Here is a 21,131-nt window from a genome sequence, read left to right on the forward strand (position 1 = left end):
AACCTTAATTAATTATAAATTGTTGAAAGTATAACAAGATAAACAATCTACAACACAATAAAAGAAAATAGTGACTTGTAAATATAGCAAGCAAACTAATAGTTAATCGTAAATGTAATAACTATTTTTATGATTTGTAAATATAGCGAAAAAAAAGGGCCAACTCTAACGAACAAAAGAAAAAGTCGATTATATCCTTACACCAATATACCTAATATAAAATATATCACAAACTTATGTATTTAATACGAAGTATATCACATAGACAAAATTGAAATAACAAGAGAAAGGAAAAAAAGAGGAAAAAAGAAAAAGAAAGTAGTGTGTAGGAAACGAGAAATCCCAGACGGGGGGGGGGGGGGGGGGGGGGGGGGGGGTCGAAGAAAGGACTTGGTGTCAGCTATCACTATATATACCAACTTTTCTTCTTTTCCAAGGGTTCACTATTTAGAACTATAGAAATTTATACGCAACAACACAGCGACTCGCGAACCCCACCCGCTCTCTCTCTTCTCCCCTCTCCCCATCGTTTCGTGGTTTCCACCTCTCTCTATCTCTCTCTCTCTCTCGCTCTCGCTCTCAAACCCATCGATTTGCCTGTTGCTGTTCAACTCTCACCAATTATCGGATGTGCGCGCCTCCGCTCCCATTCCATCTTCTCCCTCAGGTTGCCCCTCCTTCTCTCTCTCGCTTTCTCTGTAACTCACTCAGTTCATCTCTTTATTTTCTATCCAATGCAATTATTTTGATTCGAGTGTCTAGGGTTTTTGATGCTCCTGCTGCGCTGTTTGATTCTATCATTTATTGCTGTTTCTTCATTCGTAATTTTCTCTGTCTTTTGTTCAGTAGTTGAAAGTCGAGAAGTCGAGGTGAGATGACTGCGCAAAGATCAAGCTTGCCGTCGAGGCTGCGGCAACTTCTTTCCGGCGAGGGCTCCTTCGGTCCCTCTATTAAACTCGACTCCGAGCCTGTTAGTTTTCATTTTCTTATCTTTATTTTTCTTCTTGATGAGTATTTACATGCATTCCGAGTTCTTTGCCGCTTTCTGACGGATATTATCAGACCATTGCACTTATTCGTATGCACAACTAGCGATTAGCGTAGTTTGATTGTCGTGTTTTGATTTGGATGACTCGATTTTTTGGGAAAGGGCGTCAGTGGGAATTTTAGGCGACTACAACGTCCTGGAGTTGATTCCGTCTTTTACCCGAGTATTCTTTTAGTTATGAGTTGTTCAGTTGACGATGACTAGCAATAAAAAAAAAAAGCTGGCCATCACTGGATTTTGATTGAGGGACTATTTATGTTTATGATGTACTAATGTGGATATTTATGTTATGCCGCTGTATTTCACACTTTTCAGCATGGTGTCGTCTAAGTTGATCGAAAAAATATCAATCACTTCACATCTCTAGTTAATGTTTCCACTTCATAAGTTGTGTCACATACTGTGTTTACATGTATATGATGTATACTATATGATTTTAAGCAGCTATTTATCGTCTTTTATGTACTTTTGTTTATCAATTGATAAAGTGACACTTATAATCATGGTAGAGGCCATTAGCCTGTTTCCTACAAGGTAACAAATGATTGAGCAATTTTTCAAGGATGGAGCATCGACAATTTATCTTTAGAGGCCACTGTCTAAATATGACTTTTATGCTCTTGATATTTTGAATGCCCAAAAAATTCGTTAAGAAGTTGCTTATGGTTGGAATGTAAAAATGAATTGTCTATGAGACTTTTTTTAAGATGAATTTTCATGAATTTTTTTTATGATTTCGTTAGCCGGGAATTTTCATGAATTTTTTTATCCGGTATTTTATTACTAGTTACCGCTTGTTATTTTTTCATTACTTGCATAGCAATATTAAAGTCAATGGATAATTACGACAAAGAACAATAGATGAAAAAAATTCGTCCACCACAAGGAAAAAAATAAACATTACTCATCACTAAGGAAAATATGGCTCTAAGAAGTGGGAATTTGTGCACGAGTTGAGCTCACTTCTTTACATGGGAACACAACCTCCTACTGCTCAAGAAAGATATATATGAAGCATAGAATGCTTGATATATATGAAGCTTAGAGAGCTTGGGTGCCTTTTCTTTCAAGCATATATTTCTTCCGTACAACCAAACACAAGAATTTGTATAAGCCTGATATTACTACTGTGGAAGTAAAGGTACCCTAAAAAGGTTGAGTTCCTTTTCATTTGGTTTTTTTGGCAAAGGTGTCGGGAATTTGGAAAATATTATCCAAAAGAGATTTCTGAATTGCTTTTTTTAATCAACTGGTGCATGCATGTTTGTGTGTGCTGTTGTAAAAGTGATGTTGAAGACCATAATCACATTTTCCTTAGGCGTGCAATTGCTATAGGCTATCGAAATTTTGAGGATTGAGCTGGTGTATGACATTAATATGCAAATGTTGCCTAGGCGCCTCAAGGTGAGGCTTGTTCCTCTTCTAGAAGCGGTTTACACCTCCATGAAACACATTGGGGCTTCAAGTTTTATGCCTTGCAAAATTAATAGAAGAATAAAATAATTTCGTCATATTCTTCAAAATTGTAAAAGCCCACTAGGCATTTTATGCCAATATACTTGCAGTATTTAATTTGACCCGTTACTAACTATACCATAGAGGTTTGAAAAGAACGTCGATGATAAAAATTAAAGATTGTGTATGATCATACAAGTGATAACATTTGATGCCATTATTTTCAGTAATTCTTTTAAAAGCTGTACCTATTGATTTAAAGAAAACTAAAAGCCGATGTAGAAAGCAGCTCTTTGGAAAATCAAATTGATTTGTTGTAAAATCGAATAAAATCGATTAAATACTAATCATACAACTGACTCAAACTGACCAAAATGAAAAGATGGAAATATTTAGGTCAAACTTTTAGTTGGTTGGGTTGGTTGGTTCTTCAAGCATGTTAATAGACCTCTACATTCATGATTAGCATTTAGTGCTCTATCTCTGTATCTCTCCTTTTTTTTTGTTGGTGACACAATTTAAGACTATTTGTTGCTTGCAGCCTCCCAAAATCAAAGATTTTATTGACAAGGTGATCCAGTGTCCATTGCATGATATAGCAATACCTCTTTCTGGTTTTCGATGGGAATACAATAAGGTGGTAAAACATAGATCTTTTGTAACTTGAAGTTTTTATATACCTTGAATGATTTTCAAATATCCAATATAAAACTTGTTTCCTCGGATTTCAGGGGAATTATCATCATTGGAGGCCTCTATTTCTGCATTTTGATACATATTTCAAGACATATTTATCTTGTAGGAATGACCTTATCTTGTCTGATAAAATTTTAGAAGATGATAGTCCATTTCCCAAACATGCGATTCTACAGATTCTGCGTGTCATGCAGATAGTATTAGAGAATTGCCATAATAAGGGGTCCCTCGATGGATTAGAGGTATGTTATGCTGATGATGTTGGACTCACTGTTTTTTTTACATATTGATCGATTGTAAAAACATTTATGTTGCCTCTTTATCTTAGCAGTGTGATTTAATTTACCTTAATTTTGCTATAATTCATTAATTTCTTTATACTTCTGTTCTTCTTTATTCTTCCCACAGCATTTCAAGCTCCTACTTGCATCGACGGATCCTGAAATTCTTATAGCTGCATTAGAAACTCTTTCTGCTCTTGTCAAAATAAATCCCTCAAAACTTCATGGAAGGGGGAAGTTGATTGGTTGTGGTTCTGTAAATAGCTATCTCCTGTCTCTCGCACAGGGATGGGGAAGCAAGGAGGAGGGTTTGGGTTTATATTCATGTGTTGTTGCAAATGAGAGAACCCAAGAGGAGGGATTTTGTTTATTTCCGGCTGATGTAGAAAATGATATTGATAGTGCTCAGTACCGGATAGGTTCTAGCCTATATTTTGAGTTGCATTGCTGTGGTGCCAAAAATACTGAGGAAAGCAGTTCGAGTTCAAGCTCCTCTAATTCCAAAGTTATACACATACCCGATTTACATTTAAAGAAGGAAGATGATTTGATGGTGTTGAAACAATGCATTGAGCTGTATAATGTACCTCCTGAGCTTAGATTCTCCCTTCTGACCAGAATCAGATATGCTCGTGCTTTTCGATCTTCGAAAATATGCAGGCTGTATAGTAGAATATGCCTTCTTGCCTTCATTGTACTTGTTCAGTCTGGTGACTCCCATGATGAGCTTGTTGCCTTCTTTGCCAATGAACCAGAGTATACAAATGAGTTGATTAGAATTGTGCGGTCAGAGGAAACTGTTTCGGGAGCTATTAGGACACTTGCAATGCTTGCTCTGGGAGCTCAGTTAGCTGCATATTCATCATCTCATGAGCGGAGGATTTTAAGTGGATCTAGTATCAGTTTTGCTGGGGGGAACCGTATGATACTCTTGAATGTGCTTCAGAAGGCAGTTTTATCACTGAAAAATTCCAACGATCCATCATCTCTTGCCTTTGTGGAAGCACTCCTTCAGTTCTATTTGCTCCACGTGGTTTCCTCCTCAGCTTCAGGAAACAACATCAGGGGATCAGGTATGGTTCCCACTTTCCTGCCTCTCTTGGAGGATTCAGACCCTTCGCATTTGCATCTTGTTTGTTTTGCTGTGAAAACGTTGCAAAAGCTCATGGATTTCAGCAGCTCTGCTGTATCACTTTTTAAGGAGTTAGGGGGAGTTGAAGTTCTGGTTGAAAGGCTGCAGACAGAAGTACAGAGAGTAATTGGCGTGAGTGGAACTAATATGGATTCAATGATTATTGGTGAGAGCTCCAGTTGTAACGACGACCAGTTGTATAACCAAAAAAGGCTGATTAAGGTTTCACTGAAAGCACTGGGGGTTGCTACATATGTCCCATCAAATTCTACAAACTCCTTACCTGCCATACTGTCACAGATATTTGGAAATATAGATAAATTTGGTGGTGATATTTACTGCTCAGCCGTGACTCTAATGAGTGAAATCATCCATAAAGATCCCACTTGTTATCCTTCATTGCATGAAATGGGTCTTCCAGATGCATTTTTAGCTTCAGTGGCTGCTGGAATACTGCCTTCTTCAAAAGCAGTTACTTGTGTTCCTAATGGGATTGGTGCAATTTGTCTCAATGCTAGAGGATTGGAAGCAGTGAAAGAAACTTCCGCATTGAGGTTCCTTGTTGACATTTTTACCAAAGAGAAATATGTTTTGGCAATGAATGAAGCGATTGTTCCTCTGGCAAATGCAGTGGAAGAGCTTTTGCGCCATGTTTCATCTCTGCGAAGCACTGGAGTTGATATTATTCTTGAAGTAATTGAAAAAATCGCTTCCCTTGGGGAAAATGACCCTATTGTCTCATCCGGAAAGCTTAATGGGAATGCTGCAATGGAAACAGATTCTGATGACAAAGAAAATAACAGCAATTGCGCTCTCGTTACAGAAGAAGGTCAATTCATCCAATTGTGCATTTTTCATCTGATGGTACTGGTTCACAGGACAATGGAGAATTCTGAAACATGTAGGATATTTGTGGAGAATTCTGGAATTGAGGCTTTATTGAAGCTGCTATTACGACCTAGCATTGCTCAGTCATCAAATGGAACTATTGCTTTACATAGTACAATGGTGTTCAAGGGTTTTACCCAGCATCACTCGGCTCCCTTGGCACGGGCATTCTGCTCCTCCCTTAGAGATCATCTGAAGAAAGCATTGACTGGATTTGGCTTGGTTTCTGGGTCCTTTTTGCTGGATCCGAGGACAACTCCAGATGAAAAAATATTCACTTCACTTTTTCTTGTTGAGTTTCTTCTGTTTCTTGCCGACTCTAAAGACAATCGATGGGTGACAGCGTTGCTCACTGAATTTGGAAATGAGAGCAAGGATGTACTAGAAGATATTGGACGTGTACATCGTGAAATTTTGTGGCAGATTGCACTCCTTGAGGATGTAAAACCTGAGTCGGAAGATGATGGTACTCGTTCTATTACTGAGTCACAAAACTCTGAAGTCCATACAAATGAAATTGAAGAGCAAAGGTTCAATTCTTTCAGGCAGTTTCTTGATCCCTTACTAAGGAGGAGGACATCTGGATGGAGCATTGAATCTCAGTTTTTTGACCTTATTAACTTGTATCGGGACCTTGGCCGTGCCCCTAGTTCTCTTCAAAGAATGGGTTCTGATGGTTCACCACTCCTGCAGTTTGGAGCTGGTAATCAAGGACCACGTTCTGGGTCTTCTGACACGACTGGGGCTTCTAATGGGAAAGAATATTCCAAACAGAGAACATGTTATGCTTCTTGTTGCGACTTGGTGAGATCCCTTTCTTTTCATACTACCCATTTGATTCAAGAGTTAGGGAAGGTGATGCTCCTTCCTTCTCGTCGCCGCGATGATGTGGTAAATGTATCATCTTCCTCAAAAGCAGTGGCTTCCACTTTGTCCTCCCTTGTTTCAGATCACATGAATTTTGGGGGTCGTGTCAATGCTTCTGGTTCTGAGGGTTCAATATCAACTAAGTGCCGTTACTATGGGAAAGTTATTGATTTTGTTGATGGCATATTACTGGATAGACCAGATTCCTGTAATCCTGTTTTGTTAAATTGCTTATATGGGCATGGAGTTGTAAAATTAGTTCTGACCACTTTTGACGCGACAAGCCAGTTGCTTTTCACGCTAAATAGGGCCCCTGCTTCTCCTATGGAAACCGATGATGCAAATTTAAAGCAGGATGAGAAGGCAGATAATGATCATTCATGGATTCAAGGCCCCTTAGCTAGCTATGGAAGACTCATGGATCACCTGGTTACCTCACCATTTATATTATCTTCATTCACTAAGCATTTGCTTGCACAACCTCTGACCAGTGGAGATGTTCCCTTTCCTCGTGATGCGGAGACTTTTGTGAAGGTCCTTCAGTCCATGGTGTTGAAGGCAGTCCTCCCTGTTTGGACCCATCCCCAGTTTATTGAATGCAGTTGTGAGTTCATTACTACTGTTATATCTATTATGAGGCACATATATTCTGGGGTTGAAGTTAAAAATGTCAGTAGCAATTCCAGTGCTCGTATTACTGGCCCTCCTCCTAATGAAACAGCAATTTCGACAATTGTTGAGATGGGTTTTTCAAGGAGCAGGGCAGAAGAGGCACTGAGACAAGTTGGATCTAACAGTGTAGAGTTGGCTATGGAGTGGTTGTTCTCACATCCAGAGGATGTCCAAGAGGATGATGAACTTGCTCGTGCACTTGCCCTATCGTTAGGAAGCTCTGAATTAGAAATGAAGGAACCTGTTTCAAGTGAGGTTTCAAAGCAGATAGAAGAGGCAGTTCATCTCCCTTGCACTGAGGAGTTGTTGTCTACGTGCATAAAGCTTTTGCGAGCAAAAGAAACACTAGCATTTCCAGTTAGAGACCTGCTTGTGATGATTTGTTCCCAGAATGATGGTCAAAATCGGTCCAATGTGATCTCTTTTCTAATTGACAGTGTGAAGGGTTGTGATACAATTGCTGATAGTGGAAATAGTATCACACTATCTGCTCTTTTTCATGTTATTGCCTTAATCCTTAATGATGATACTGTGGCACGAGAAACTGTCTATAAGAATGGTTTGGTTGCAGTTGCCTCAAATCTACTTTCACAATGGGACTCTGGATTGGCTGATGACGTTAAAGTTGAGGTTCCCAAGTGGGTAACAGCTGCATTTCTTGCCATTGATCGGCTTTTGCAGGAGGAGAAGAAACTCAATCCCGAAATTGCAGATCAGCTGAAGAGGGATAATGTTGGTGGTGACAGTTTGACCATTGACGAAGATAAACAAAATAAGTTGCAGTCTGCATTGGTATTTTCCCCAAAGTATATTGATGTAGGTAATCAGAAAAAACTTATTGAAATTGCTTGTAGCTGTATCAAGAAAAGGCTTCCATGTGAAACAATGCATGCTGTTCTGCAGTTATGCTCTAGTCTCACCAGATCTCATTCTGTTGCTGTTAGTTTCCTTGATGCAGGGGGTTTAACCTCTCTGCTCTCTTTGCCAACTTCTAGCCTCTTTCCTGGTTTCGACAGTATTGCGTCTACTATTATACGTCACATTCTTGAAGATCCCCAAACTCTTCAGCAGGCAATGGAATCGGAAATCAGGCACACCCTTATCACTGCTATGAACAGACATCCAAATGGGAGGGTCACGCCCAGAAACTTTCTGTTAGGTTTAAATTCTGTTATTACCAGGGATCCTATGATATTTATGCGGGCTGCTCAATCTGTCTGCCAAATTGAGATGGTTGGTGAGAGGCCTTACATTGTCTTGTTGAAAGATCGTGAGAAGGAAAAAGGCAAAGAGAAAGACAGAGAGAAGGAAAAATCAATGGAGAAAGAGAAATCACAGAATCATGATGTGAAAGTTGCTTTGGGTAATGTGAATCCAGTCGTTGTGGGAAATGTGCACGGCAAGCTTCATGATTCTAATTCAAAAAGTAGTCGTGTTCATAAAAAATCCTCTCAGAATTTCATAAACGTGATTGAACTTCTTTTGGAGTCTGTATATACATTTATACCTCCAATGAAAGATGATGTTACCATGGAGTTGTCCTGCAATGCTCGAGCATCGTCTGATATGGACATTGATGTTGCTGCAGTTAAGGGAAAAGGAAAAGCTGTTGCTTCTTTGTCTGAAGATAATGATGCAAGTAGCCAGGAGGCTTCTGCATCATTGGCGAAAGTGGTGTTTATCTTGAAATTGTTGACAGAGATCTTGTTAATGTATGGCTCCTCGGTTCATGTGCTGCTTCGGAAGGATACTGAAGTTTGTTGTTCCAAACCTGTTCATCAAAGGGGCTCAAGTGTCGTTTGCATCGGTGGAATATTTCACCACATCCTTCATGAATTTATCCCATTATCTCGAAATTCTAAGAAGGAAAAGAAAGTTGATGGTGACTGGAAGCATAAATTAGCAACCAGGGGGAGTCAGTTTTTGGTTGCATCCTGTGTTCGTTCTAGTGAGGCAAGGAGAAGGATTTTTATGGAGATTGGTTCTATTCTGAATCAATTTATCGATTCATGTAATGGTTTTAGGCCACCAAGCAGTGACCTTCAAGCTTTTGTTGACCTGGTAAATGATATGTTAGCAGCCCGTACACCTACTGGCTCATACATCACCACAGAAGCTTCTGCGACTTTTATTGACGCTGGTCTTGTCAGGTCTTTCACTCAAATTCTTAAAGTGATGGATCTGGACCATACAGACTCTCCTAAAGTTGTTACAGGTCTTGTTAAAGCCCTGGAACTGGTAACCAAGGAGCATGTTCAATTTGCAGATTCTAATACTGGAAAGGGCAATAGTTCATCAAAAACTCCTGATCACAATCAACCTGGAGTTCAGAATATTGGTGAGACACCCAGGTCACTGGAAATAGCATCACAGTCCAATCATGAGTCAATGCCAGCTGATCAGATTGAACCATATAATATTAACCAAAACTATGGTGGTTCTGAGGCTGTTACAGATGATATGGAGCACGACCAAGATCTTGATGGGGTTTTCGGTCCCAATGCAGAGGATGAGTATATGCATGAAACGCCTGAGGATGCAGGGGGTCTTGAAAATGGCATTGATACAGTGGATATTCGAATTGAAATTCAACCTCATGTACCAGAAAATTTAGATGAAGATGACGATGAAGAGATGTCTGGGGATGATGGTGATGAAGTAGATGATGATGATGATGAGGATGAGGAGGAGGAGGAGCAGAATGATCTGGAGGAGGATGACGTCCACCATCTTCCACATCCAGATACAGATCATGATGATCACGAAATGGATGATGATGAATTTGATGAGGTACTGGAAGAAGATGATGAGGAAGATGAGGATGATGAAGATGGAGTTATATTAAGACTGGAAGAAGGTATTAATGGAATAAATGTTTTTGACCATGTCGAGGTATTTGGGAGAGATACTTCTCAAAATGAAACTCTCCATGTGATGCCAGTTGAAATATTTGGCTCTAGACGTCAAGGGCGCACAACTTCCATTTATAATCTTTTGGGAAGAACAGGAGATAATGTTGCACCCTCACGGCATCCTCTTCTAGGGGGTCCTGCATTGCATCAAGCTCCTTTTAGACCTTCGGGTAACTTTTTCCTGTAATTTCTTACCTTTTTTGCTGACTGTTTATATTTTATATTATGTAATTATTCTCCATAACCATTTGCTTAATTTGTTTCAGAGAATAATCGTGATATGGTTATTTCAGAACGGAGCTTGGAAAACAATTCGTCAGGGTTGGATAATGTTTTCAGGTCTTTGAGGAGTGGACGCCATGGACACCGTCTGAACTTGTGGGCCAATGATAACCAACACAGTGGTGGCTCTAGCAATGGTGTAATACCCCAGGGCCTTGAGGAGTTGCTTGTCTCCCAGTTAAGGAGACCAACTCCTGAGAAGCCGTCTGAACACAGTGTAACAATAGAGCCTGAAAGCAAAGATGGCATTGGACAAATACAAACATTAGAACCCAGTGGAAGGTCTGAAACTATCGTTGAGAACAGTGAGCAGCAGGAGAGAGATAATCTACCTCCACCTGTGGCACTTAATAGTTCTGATGGCACCGACAGTAGACCTGCTGTAAGTGAATCTCTTCAAGAAACACAGGTGAATCAACAATCACAACCTGTTGAAATGCAGTTTGAACATAGTGATGCAGCTGTGAGGGATGTCGAAGCTGTAAGTCAAGAAAGTGGTGGAAGTGGTGCAACTTTAGGGGAGAGTCTTCGGAGTCTGGATGTAGAGATTGGAAGTGCAGACGGCCATGATGATGGTGGAGATAGGCAAGGTTCTGCAGACAGAATGTCATTGGGTGATTCACAAGTTGCTCGCATGAGAAGGTCCAATGTTTCTTTCAGTAATTCTGCCCCTCTAAGTGGGAGAGATGCCTCTCTACATATTGTAACTGAAGTTTCAGAAAACTCAAGTCGAGAGGCAGATGAGGAGGGTCCCGTTGGGGAACAGCAAACTAACAGTGACATAGGTTCGGGGGCAATAGATCCTGCATTCTTAGATGCTCTTCCTGAGGAATTGCGTGCTGAAGTTCTTTCAACCCAACAGGGTCAAGCAGTGCAGCCACCAAGCAATGAATCACAATCACAAAATTCTGGAGATATTGATCCAGAGTTCCTCGCAGCACTGCCTCCAGATATTCGAGCAGAAGTTCTAGCACAGCAGCAAGCACAGAGGCTGCATCAGTCCCAGGAACTGGAGGGCCAGCCTGTTGAGATGGACACTGTGTCAATAATTGCTACGTTCCCTTCTGATCTTCGAGAAGAGGTAATATGTTTCGTTGTTGTAAGACATGACCTTGCAGTATTTGTTTGTTAGCTGACGTAAGATATGAACTGCAGGTTTTGTTAACTTCATCTGATGCTATTCTTGCTAATCTCACGCCTGCACTTGTTGCTGAGGCAAACATGTTACGCGAAAGATTTGCACATCGTTATCACAACCGTACTCTCTTTGGCATGTATCCTAGAAACCGCAGAGGTGAAAGTTCCAGAAGAGTTGAAGGTATTTCTTCTGGTCTAGACAGAACTGGTGGAAGCATTTCCTCTCGCAGATCTCTTGGAGCTAGGCTCATTGAAGCTGATGGAGCTCCTTTAGTTGATACAGATGCTTTGCATGCCATGATACGATTGCTTCGTGTGGTGCAGGTATCACATCCTTTTGGAATGTTCCTGTTTCGCTTTTTAATTTTGCTATCATTTTTTAATGGATTCCATTTTTCAGCCTTTGTACAAAGGTCAACTGCAGAGGCTACTTTTAAATTTGTGCGCACATAACGAAACCAGGACATCATTGGTGAAAATTCTTATGGACATGTTGCTATTTGATAGAAGAAAGCCTGCTAGCCAGTCAAATTCTACCGAGCTTTCCTATCGCCTTTATGCTTGCCAACGTAATGTCATTTATTCACGTCCTCAATTTTTCGATGGTGAGGATTTTCTTTCGGTTGCTGTTGTTTTCTGTCTGATTTATTCCTTCTTAGCTATCAAATTTATTACTTCTTTTTGACGGGCCATTTGTGTGTTGGAATTAATTTATTTAAACCAATGCATGTCAGTTAGCATTTTGATTCCAATTCTTCTTGTCTTGCAAATATTGTAAACAATACAGTTGCAGAAGTTTTCTAGTTCATCATCAAATGAATCTTTATGTTTGGTTTTTCCTCCATTATCTATTTTTTCTTGGGGGCTGTCACCTTAATGGTAATATCTATGTATTTTGGCTTTACTTTATAGGTGCCCCTCCTTTGGTGTCAAGACGTGTTCTTGAAACTCTGACCTATTTGGCCCGAAATCATCCGTATGTAGCTAAGATATTACTTCAGTTCAAGTTTTTTGGACCCACCTTACGGGAATCAGAGAATGTCTATCAGAATTGTGGTAAAGCTGTGATGGCAGTTGAACCTAACGAAACCGACTGTAGGCAACAGTCCGAAGGTTTCTTATCGATTGCGTTGCTTCTAAGCCTTCTAAGTCAACCTCTGTATTTGAGAAGTATAGCTCACCTTGAGCAGGTAGTGCATTATATTGAACTGCATGTTTTCTTCTTTTATTGGTAATATTTGGCATGTTCAGGAGTTAAAATTATTTTTCTAACCTCTATGTATTCTTTCCTCAGCTGCTGAATTTATTGGAAGTGATCGTTGATAATGCTGAAAGCAAATCACATTTATCTGAACAATCTGTGCCTTCTGCTGCTGAACAACCAGCTGCTCCTGAAGTTTCCTCATCTGATGCTGAAGTGAATGCAGAACCTGGTGGTGTATCCTCTGGGGTTGGGACATCATCTAAAATTGGTGCATACTCGAAAATAACGGCTTCCGCTGCTGATAGTGAATTTGGTAGCCACAGTATTCTAGTCAACCTTCCAGAAGCAGAATTACGACTTTTGTGCTCACTCTTAGCACGAGAAGGGTGAGTTGGCTTGAATTGACAGTTGTGACTCTCCACAGAAATGTTTCTTTAGACATGATTGTAGTTATTTTCCGCCATTAGTTTATCTTATTTTCCTTCCTCCCGTCTGTTATTAACATTGTGCACATACCTTCCTATAAAAAAACATTGTTTTCGTACCTTAATGTGTAATCAACCTAGAGTCCTGCTTGCCTTCATATGAAAATTTTATTTTGTTCAATTCTTTTACATTTGAAATGAAGATAGATTGCTCTGTGCTTTATGCAACAAAACTCATGTGCTGGGTCCTATGTCTTTTGTGTTATTTAGGTTATCAGACAATACTTATGCTCTCGTGGCAGAGGTGATGAAGAAGTTGGTGGCCATTGCTCCAATTCATTGTCGCCTGTTCATTACTGAGCTATCAGAATCTGTCCAAAAATTGACAAGATCTGCTATGGATGAGTTGCACATGTTTGGAGAAGCCGTGAAAGCTCTCCTCAGCACATCATCTTCTGATGGAGCCGCAATATTAAGAGTTCTTCAGGCATTAAGCTCTCTTGTTGCATCACTGGTTGAAAAAGGAAAAGATTCTTCAATTCTTCCTGAAAAAGAGCATGCTTCTGCTCTTACTTTGGTTTGGGATATCAATGCTGCTTTGGAGCCCTTGTGGCTTGAGCTGAGCACCTGCATTAGCAAAATTGAGAGCTATTCAGATTCTTCACCCGATATGTTGGCTTCATTTCGAACTCCTACATCTAAGCCCGCTGGTGTAACACCCCCACTTCCTGCTGGCAGTCAGAATATATTACCATATATTGAATCTTTTTTTGTGGTGTGTGAGAAGTTGCATCCTGCACAGCCTGGTTCCGATCAAGAGTTGAATATTACTACAGTTTCTGAGGTTGAGGATGCTGGAGTTTCTGCTGCCCAGCAAAGAACTACAGTGCCAACTCAGAAAGTTGATGAAAAACATGTTGCTTTCATTAGGTTCTCAGAGAAGCACAGGAAGCTGCTGAATGCATTTATTCGGCAAAATCCTGGGCTTTTGGAGAAATCTTTCTCCCCTATGTTGAAGGTCCCTCGATTTATAGATTTTGATAATAAGCGAGCTCATTTTAGATCAAAAATAAAACATCAACATGACCACCATCATAGTCCTTTAAGGATTTCTGTTAGGAGGGCATACATTCTTGAAGATTCATATAATCAGTTGCGAATGAGATCAACACAAGATTTGAAAGGGAGGCTGACAGTTCACTTTCAAGGAGAGGAAGGTATTGATGCTGGTGGTCTTTCAAGGGAATGGTATCAGTTGTTGTCCAGAGTTATCTTTGACAAGGGAGCATTACTTTTCACGACTGTTGGCAATGATTCGACATTTCAGCCGAACCCCAATTCTGCCTACCAAACGGAGCATCTCTCATATTTCAAGTTTGTTGGGCGAGTGGTCAGTACACTTTTTTTGCATTTAACGGATTAGTTGAACAACTGTTACTTTGCACGTCTCATTGGTCTCTTTTATCAGGTTGGCAAAGCACTTTATGATGGACAACTCTTGGATGTCCATTTCACTCGATCGTTTTACAAGCATATCCTGGGAGTCAAAGTTACTTATCATGACATTGAAGCTATTGATCCCGATTACTATAAAAATCTGAAATGGATGCTTGAGGTACTGAATAAAGTATTAACTTATGGTTTTTAAGAATTCTGCCTTCTAATAATTGCACTTTTATGACGGTAATTTTTTTTAGGTATAAGTATTTAAATCATATGAATTGGTTTCTTTGTTGCTTGATATAAGTATTTAAATCAGAGAATTGGTTTCTTTGTTGCTTTCCAGAATGATATTAGTGATGTTTTGGACCTTACGTTTAGTGTTGATGCTGATGAGGAGAAGCTGATCCTCTATGAAAGGACAGAGGTAATAGTTCTCATTCTCAATGTATGACCTGATGTAAAACGTATGTTATACATCTTACTAAGATTTGACTATCTTGTTTCATCAGGTGACTGACTATGAACTGATTCCTGGTGGACGGAACATTAAAGTCACGGAGGAGAATAAGTACCAATATGTTGATCTTGTTGTTGAGCATCAGTTAACAACGGCTATTCGTCCTCAGATTAATGCCTTTCTGGAAGGTTTTCATGAATTAATTCCTAGGGAACTAATATCTATTTTTAATGACAAGGAGCTTGAATTGTTGATTTGTGGGCTTCCAGATATTGATCGTAAGTACATTGTTTATTCATCTTTCTACAAATAATTCTTTGTTCACATTGAGGTTACTTTCTGCCTATCTTTCTACAAATAATTCTTTGTTCACATTGAGGTTACTTTCTGCCTCTGAAGTTGAATGATAGCATTATAGCTTATGTTTCTATGTTAATATTTTTCAGTGGATGACATGCGAGCAAACACAGAGTATTCCGGATATAGTGCTGCATCTCCGGTCATACAATGGTTTTGGGAGGTTGTTCAAGCCTTCAGCAAAGAAGACAAGGCCCGTCTTTTGCAGTTTGTTACTGGCACCTCAAAGGTATACTGATTTTTCTTAAGCACTGAATGTAAATACTAAATATGATATTAAAGGAGACCCGAATGGCCATCAAAATCCTCTTTCCTCCCTCTATCTGTCGCAATAACCTTACGTTTTCACAAAGGCCCGTTCGATGCCAAAATCTGTTTCAACATTTTATTTGTGACTGTGGTCTGATCATTTTACTTTCCGCATTTTATTTGTGACTGATCTGAACATTCTCTCTTTAATATTTGTAGGTGCCTTTAGAAGGTTTCAGTGCTCTGCAAGGAATTTCAGGTTCACAGAAGTTTCAAATACACAAAGCATACGGCAGCCCAGATCACTTGCCTTCTGCTCATACATGGTAATAAATGGTGCTATTTATGATAATATGCCCTATTCTTTACCATCCATTAATTTTCTGGTTTAGAGATATTGAGTATTCACTCTTCTTTGCCTACAGTTTCAACCAGTTAGATTTACCCGAGTATCCGTCTAAACAACATCTGGAGGAAAGATTACTTCTTGCGATTCACGAGGCAAATGAAGGATTCGGCTTTGGTTAAAGATTGCCAGTTCAGTTGTGAAAAGAGGTATAAACAGTGTATAATATAATTGCATTTCAAAGTTATCGCTGGAAAGAGAATTAGGAGGTGATGGTGTTGGTGGCTTATGACTTGTTGAGTTGATATATTGTTTATAATTACTGTACAGTCGTAAATCACTAAAGAAATTGCTTCCGCAGTTGAAATTTTGTCTACCTGTTTTTCTTCCCCTTAGTTTTATACCTGTAGATTCTTAGTTGATTGATTAATATTTTGTTTTAGTGATTTGTCTATGCACGTTAACATGTTAACTGTATTACGGCAGCAAACTGGATTGTACAGTTCTTGCTCTTTTTAGTTCATTAGTTTGTTATTCGTTGATCCAATTCTCTTGCTTGATTGTTGGATGATACCTTTTTTTCTAATTATTATTATTTTTTGGTTGGCATAGGCTAATGGAGAGGGGCTGTATGAAGTATTCTGTAGAATTATAGCTGTTTAAAGTGTTTTATTGAAAACAGTGTTTTTAGAATAAAAAATTTAATGGAAAGAAATCACTTTTAGATGTTCTCTTTTTTAAGAATTAAGAAGTTGTTCGATTATGATTTAAACTTACATATCGCTAAAACGTGGCTCTTAAAAGAAATTTTGAAGATAAAGCCTCTTAGAATCGAACCGGCCCCTTGTGTAGAATTTGATTTTTTTTCCACCTAGATAACTAAGACATGGCCTTTAAATTATAAATTTTTTGTAAATTTTGAGATGACTATTTACTTAGAGGACTATCTCTTTCTTTTGCAGAGTTTTTAAATTGTTTCCAATTGAAGTTTTACCTTTTAGAACAAGAATTTGATGAGATTATGTTCTAGAATTCAGAAAATACCTTTTATTTCATAATTTGGCTTTTGTGAATCTTGATTCCAATGCCTGCAGAATATTAGTTTTACAGGATTCCTCTCGAAGTAAATTTTCAAATTAAAAAATAAGGAAAAAAATTGTCAATTTGTTACATGGGAATGGGAGTTCGGGATATGAATTTTTATCCAGAATTCTTTCCAAGTAATATTTTGTTCATCATACACGGAAAAGAGTACTCCTATTGGATATTTGGAATCTTGAGAACCTTTGGGAAATTGAGATTTTTGTCCTTTCTCTTAATTCATTTGGATTTTGACCCATTTCTAAAATTTCTTATTCTTTCTTTTTCTCTTTTTTTTTTTTGACAGGCTAAAATCTCTTATTCATGATCCCTCACTTTTAATTTTTTACTTATTTTCGTTTTGACTTATTTTCATTTTTTGATTTTGTAAAATTATCAAAATATCTTCATTATTAAAAAAAAAACAAATTTATTTCCAATCTTTATCCTTCCAACAATCTTTTCACAAATTTCTTCCATTTGAATATGATATAGAAAAAGTCTCAACTTTTTAATTTAAATAATCAGTTACAAATTTTAATAATCTAATTTTTAAATTTGAAAAATCAATTCATATTAAATAGTTAATTGTTTAATATGGAAAATTTAAAGTCAAGAGTTCATAAATCTTGGGTCAATATTACATTAAATGTTCAAGATTTAATTATCCTATTGAACGATTTATGAGGGTTTTCTTTATTTATTGAAGGATTCTGTTTTTGGTAATTGATTCTTAAATTAACTTAAGAACCTTTTGGTAATTTTAAAGACAAAAGAATTTGGAATCTTGAGAAATTGAGATTTTTGTCCCTTAATCTTGAGAACTTGACATGAAATTTATAATGTTGGATGAGTGCATGAGTATTGATTCAAGGAAAAATCTTTATCACTGTAGGAATCTACAACTTCTCTTGTTCATAACTTGGCATCTTATTAAATAATTTATTATTTTATTTCATGGATCTCACATCATTATTAAAGGTTAATGAGTGCATGACTATTGATTCAAGGAAAAATCTTTATCACTATAGGAATCTACAACTTCTTTTGTTCATAACTTGGCATCTTATTAAATAATTTATTATTTTATTTCATGGATCTCACATCATTATTAAAGGTTAATATTGGAAATTAGTATGAAACTAAATATTATATATCTACTAGAAATTTTCCCTCAATTCAAATATTTGAGAGATTTTTTTTTTAAATGGAAGACCACTTATGGACAAAGAAGAGGTAGAGATATTTGAGAGATTTTTTTTAATAGAAATTTTACCTACTGTCTTGTTCACACTACAATTATTTATTTATAAATATTATTTAATACCAGAGGATTTCATCTTATTTTCAAAATTATGCTAACACTATAACTACTGTAGTATAGGAAGGGCGGGGTTCGATTTTCTTTATTATTTAAAATTAATTTATGCACAAGAACCTTCGAGAATAGTCTTTTCGCGTTGGTCTCATCAGCTTGCTTTGTTGCTTCCGGGGCAAGGAAAAAATAGAACCACGTGGCTGTATCGGATAAGTCTGTTACGCGATTTTTAGAGCAAGAAATTATTTAACGTTTTTTAAAAATGGAATCGCAAAGCCCAAATGCCCAATTAACTTGGCCCATATATAAGCGGTAAGAAACCCTCCAAAAAACCAGTTAACCCTAAACGCGGATCTACCTTCTTCCCATTTTGCTTCCTCTGCACCATCGTTCCTCCTTATCGTCCTTAACCATGCCTCGTCGGAGCTCCGGGGGTCCGTATTCCGTTGATTCGTCCTTCATATTATTATTCTCCTACGCTATTTGTCATTTCTATGTTCGGACAATTTTTTCCGGACGTGTTTGGTTGCCGTTTTTTTCCCTTTCTTTCTCTACGATATTTGTTGTCTGGCGGTGATTATTGTATGGAGAGTCTGGTCGGATTTCTGGTTGAGAGAAATTTATGTTTTTAAGGATGGATATGTTTTGACAACAAGACTTTCGGCGATTTGTGAAACTAGGGTTCGAAGCTCATGCACGCTTTAAGTTTTGAAAATTGATATGATATCGATGAATATTTTGAGGTATTTTTTGTTAAATCTCTCAGACGCATGTGCTATGTTGTGGACCTTTATTTGTTGTTGCAGGAAGATCTGCTTCCCGTCCTGCTCCTCGCGCTCCACTCCGCAATCCTCCGCAGCCAGGTAAAACACCACGATTTTATGTGATTTTTATTATCTGTATTCTAAGATCTCTTTTGGGTGAGCCATGTTGAATTTGTTCGGTAGCCATGGGAGAAACTGTATTTTCGTAATCTGGTTAGCGATTTTAGTCCTCTGTATTTCCTTTAATTTTTGGTAGCTCACCTGGGTTCCTTGGAGATGGGCCTTCACCCCTTGGGACCTTCTGGTGATAAGAACTTGGATATTTGGATACCTTCCAAAGGTTGGATTTAAGTAAAAATTAAAAGATGCCATCGTGGGTTACCTAGTGGTCAATAAGGGCTAATGAGCTAATGTAAATAGTTAAAGTTGTGAATGTAGTAGGGTGGGTGAGTTTGTTGTGAGAATAATCCTGCTATTACTATCCCTAACTAAAAAAGTGTCATCAGATACGAAATTCCGAATGCCGACTAAATCATCAACATTACTTGTCACTATCACTATGATTAGGAATGTTTTTATTCATATTATTTATAATATGATTAGCAATGTTTTTATTGATATTATTTTTGATACCATTAGGAAATTTTTTATTGATATTAGTTTTAATACCATTAGGAAATTTTTTATTGATATTATTTTTAATTGGTTCTTCAGTTTCACTGTTATTTTCAATAGGACCAAGATTATTGATTGATTTGGAGGTGTGCGTAAGCTTAATGGATATAGAAATGAAAAAAACTACATGCCCTTGAGTGAGAATTTAGTAACTTAAAACTCTGAAAGTAGTGGGTGCAGGAGCAAAATGCAAGGTGGGACTCCTCTGCACTTCAATTATATGTAGAAAGTGGTCGCGATTGGTTCCACCTCCCACACTTATTCTAATTGATTAGTTCCCTTTTGGAAGGTTTAAGAATATGAACAGTGTTTCCACAGTTATTCATATGAATTCCTGGTTATGGTTGTATTGCTGAAATATTTTGAAAGTAATACTCCTAATTTGAATGTGAATGAATATGCTGTTCTTTTGCTCGTTAAGTTGAAAGTTTCATGATGTTTTTTGCAATTTATTCTTAACAATATTGTTTTTTGGACCTAAAATTGACTGGACTTCTGCAGTTAGTTCTGCTCCTCCACCAGCACCTGTACAAGGTGGTGGAGGTGGGTCTATGCTCGGAGGACTCGGCGCCACTATTGCTCAAGGTGAGTTTAGAAGCACTTGCATCTTCTTTAACAACCGTAAATGATTTTAGTTTTATCATAACCATTGTATTTTTAATTTTTTTTATTTCTTTGCTGATGTGCAGGTATGGCCTTTGGTACTGGAAGTGCGGTGGCTCACAGGGCTGTTGATGCTGTAATGGGTCCTCGGGTCATTCAGCATGAATCTGTTGATTCATCAGCTGCCCCTTCTTCAGTGCCTACTGCAGCAAGCAATGTTGGAGGTTCTGAAGTTTGTAATGGTCAATCAAAGGCCTTGCAAGATGTAGGTTTCGTGTTCTCTATGTTATTAATAACACAACTATGTCTAGTATTCATTCCCTTTTATTTTCTTGGATAGATTGTCAGTTGATCATGGTCAAGCCATTTTTAGGCGTTATTTTCATACTAAAGCGGTACTTTTTTCCCCTTCTGCAGTGCCTGAATCACTATGGAAGTGACATTGGCAAGTGCCAGTTCTACATGGATATGTTGCAGGAATGTCGCAGAAGCTCGGGTCCTGGTTTGGGTGCTTAAAGGAATTAATTTTTAGAACAATCCATATTATTTTCTCACTCTGCTCCTGTTGGATGACCGCAGTGAGCGGTGTCAAGACTATTGTGTGTTTTGTCATGGTTTTCACTTTACATGCACTTTTATACCTTTATTTTAATAAAAGGTGTTTAATGATGAAACGCTTCATCATTTGGACTTTTTAGTTTGGTTTTTATGTGCTCTCGAGTGTTTTTTTTTTTAATTTAAGGAAATTACAATTGCTTTATGTGTGTATGTTTATAAATAGGATAGTAAGAGGATGTATGAGAAGATGTATATATGTGGAGAAAGTTTATGAGAGTTTGT

General features: G+C 38.0%; 2 protein-coding genes across 4 annotated transcripts; both read left to right on the forward strand.

Annotated features, from left to right (window-relative positions):
• The first annotated feature begins 454 nt into the window (after positions 1-454).
• Positions 455-16,218, forward strand: LOC111004867 (E3 ubiquitin-protein ligase UPL2). Of its 3 annotated transcripts, none has more exons than XM_022276103.2 (17): positions 455-667; positions 847-970; positions 3,045-3,140; positions 3,235-3,441; positions 3,608-10,121; positions 10,218-11,314; positions 11,389-11,694; positions 11,771-11,975; positions 12,283-12,560; positions 12,665-12,960; positions 13,270-14,389; positions 14,468-14,614; positions 14,786-14,866; positions 14,952-15,177; positions 15,346-15,485; positions 15,725-15,831; positions 15,931-16,218. In XM_022276103.2, exons 2-17 carry the CDS (start codon positions 875-877, stop codon positions 16,031-16,033), a joined length of 11,019 nt encoding a protein of 3,672 aa, XP_022131795.1. In that variant the 5' UTR covers positions 455-667; positions 847-874; the 3' UTR covers positions 16,034-16,218. The 3 variants fall into 3 exon arrangements, with proteins under 3 accessions (XP_022131795.1, XP_022131797.1, XP_022131796.1); XM_022276105.2 differs by having other exon boundaries at positions 10,245-11,314; XM_022276104.2 differs by having other exon boundaries at positions 850-970.
• A 2,308-nt stretch (positions 16,219-18,526) lies between these two features.
• Positions 18,527-20,988, forward strand: LOC111005079 (uncharacterized). The gene is made up of 5 exons (XM_022276447.2): positions 18,527-18,683; positions 19,056-19,112; positions 20,190-20,273; positions 20,378-20,556; positions 20,709-20,988. The coding sequence occupies exons 1-5, from the start codon at positions 18,662-18,664 to the stop codon at positions 20,805-20,807; spliced, it is 441 nt and encodes a 146-aa protein (XP_022132139.1). The 5' UTR covers positions 18,527-18,661; the 3' UTR covers positions 20,808-20,988.
• Positions 20,989-21,131: the final 143 nt, after the last annotated feature.

Source organism: Momordica charantia (genome assembly GCF_013281855.1).
Source record: "Momordica charantia cultivar OHB3-1 chromosome 8 unlocalized genomic scaffold, Mcharantia_2.0 BLBB01000008.1, whole genome shotgun sequence".
NCBI lineage: Eukaryota > Viridiplantae > Streptophyta > Magnoliopsida > Cucurbitales > Cucurbitaceae > Momordica > Momordica charantia.

Excerpts from the sequence above, each read along its gene's own strand:
- LOC111004867 (XM_022276103.2), top strand. The coding sequence starts at position 875 with ATGACTGCGCAAAGATCAAGCTTGCCGTCGAGGCTGCGGCAACTTCTT. Across the intron at positions 10,122-10,217 it reads AGCTCCTTTTAGACCTTCGG|AGAATAATCGTGATATGGTT; the intron begins GTAACTTTTTCC and ends AATTTGTTTCAG. Across the intron at positions 15,178-15,345 it reads TGGGCTTCCAGATATTGATC|TGGATGACATGCGAGCAAAC; the intron begins GTAAGTACATTG and ends AATATTTTTCAG.
- LOC111005079 (XM_022276447.2), top strand. The coding sequence starts at position 18,662 with ATGCCTCGTCGGAGCTCCGGGG. Across the intron at positions 18,684-19,055 it reads GCCTCGTCGGAGCTCCGGGG|GAAGATCTGCTTCCCGTCCT; the intron begins GTCCGTATTCCG and ends TTGTTGTTGCAG. Across the intron at positions 19,113-20,189 it reads CCGCAATCCTCCGCAGCCAG|TTAGTTCTGCTCCTCCACCA; the intron begins GTAAAACACCAC and ends GGACTTCTGCAG.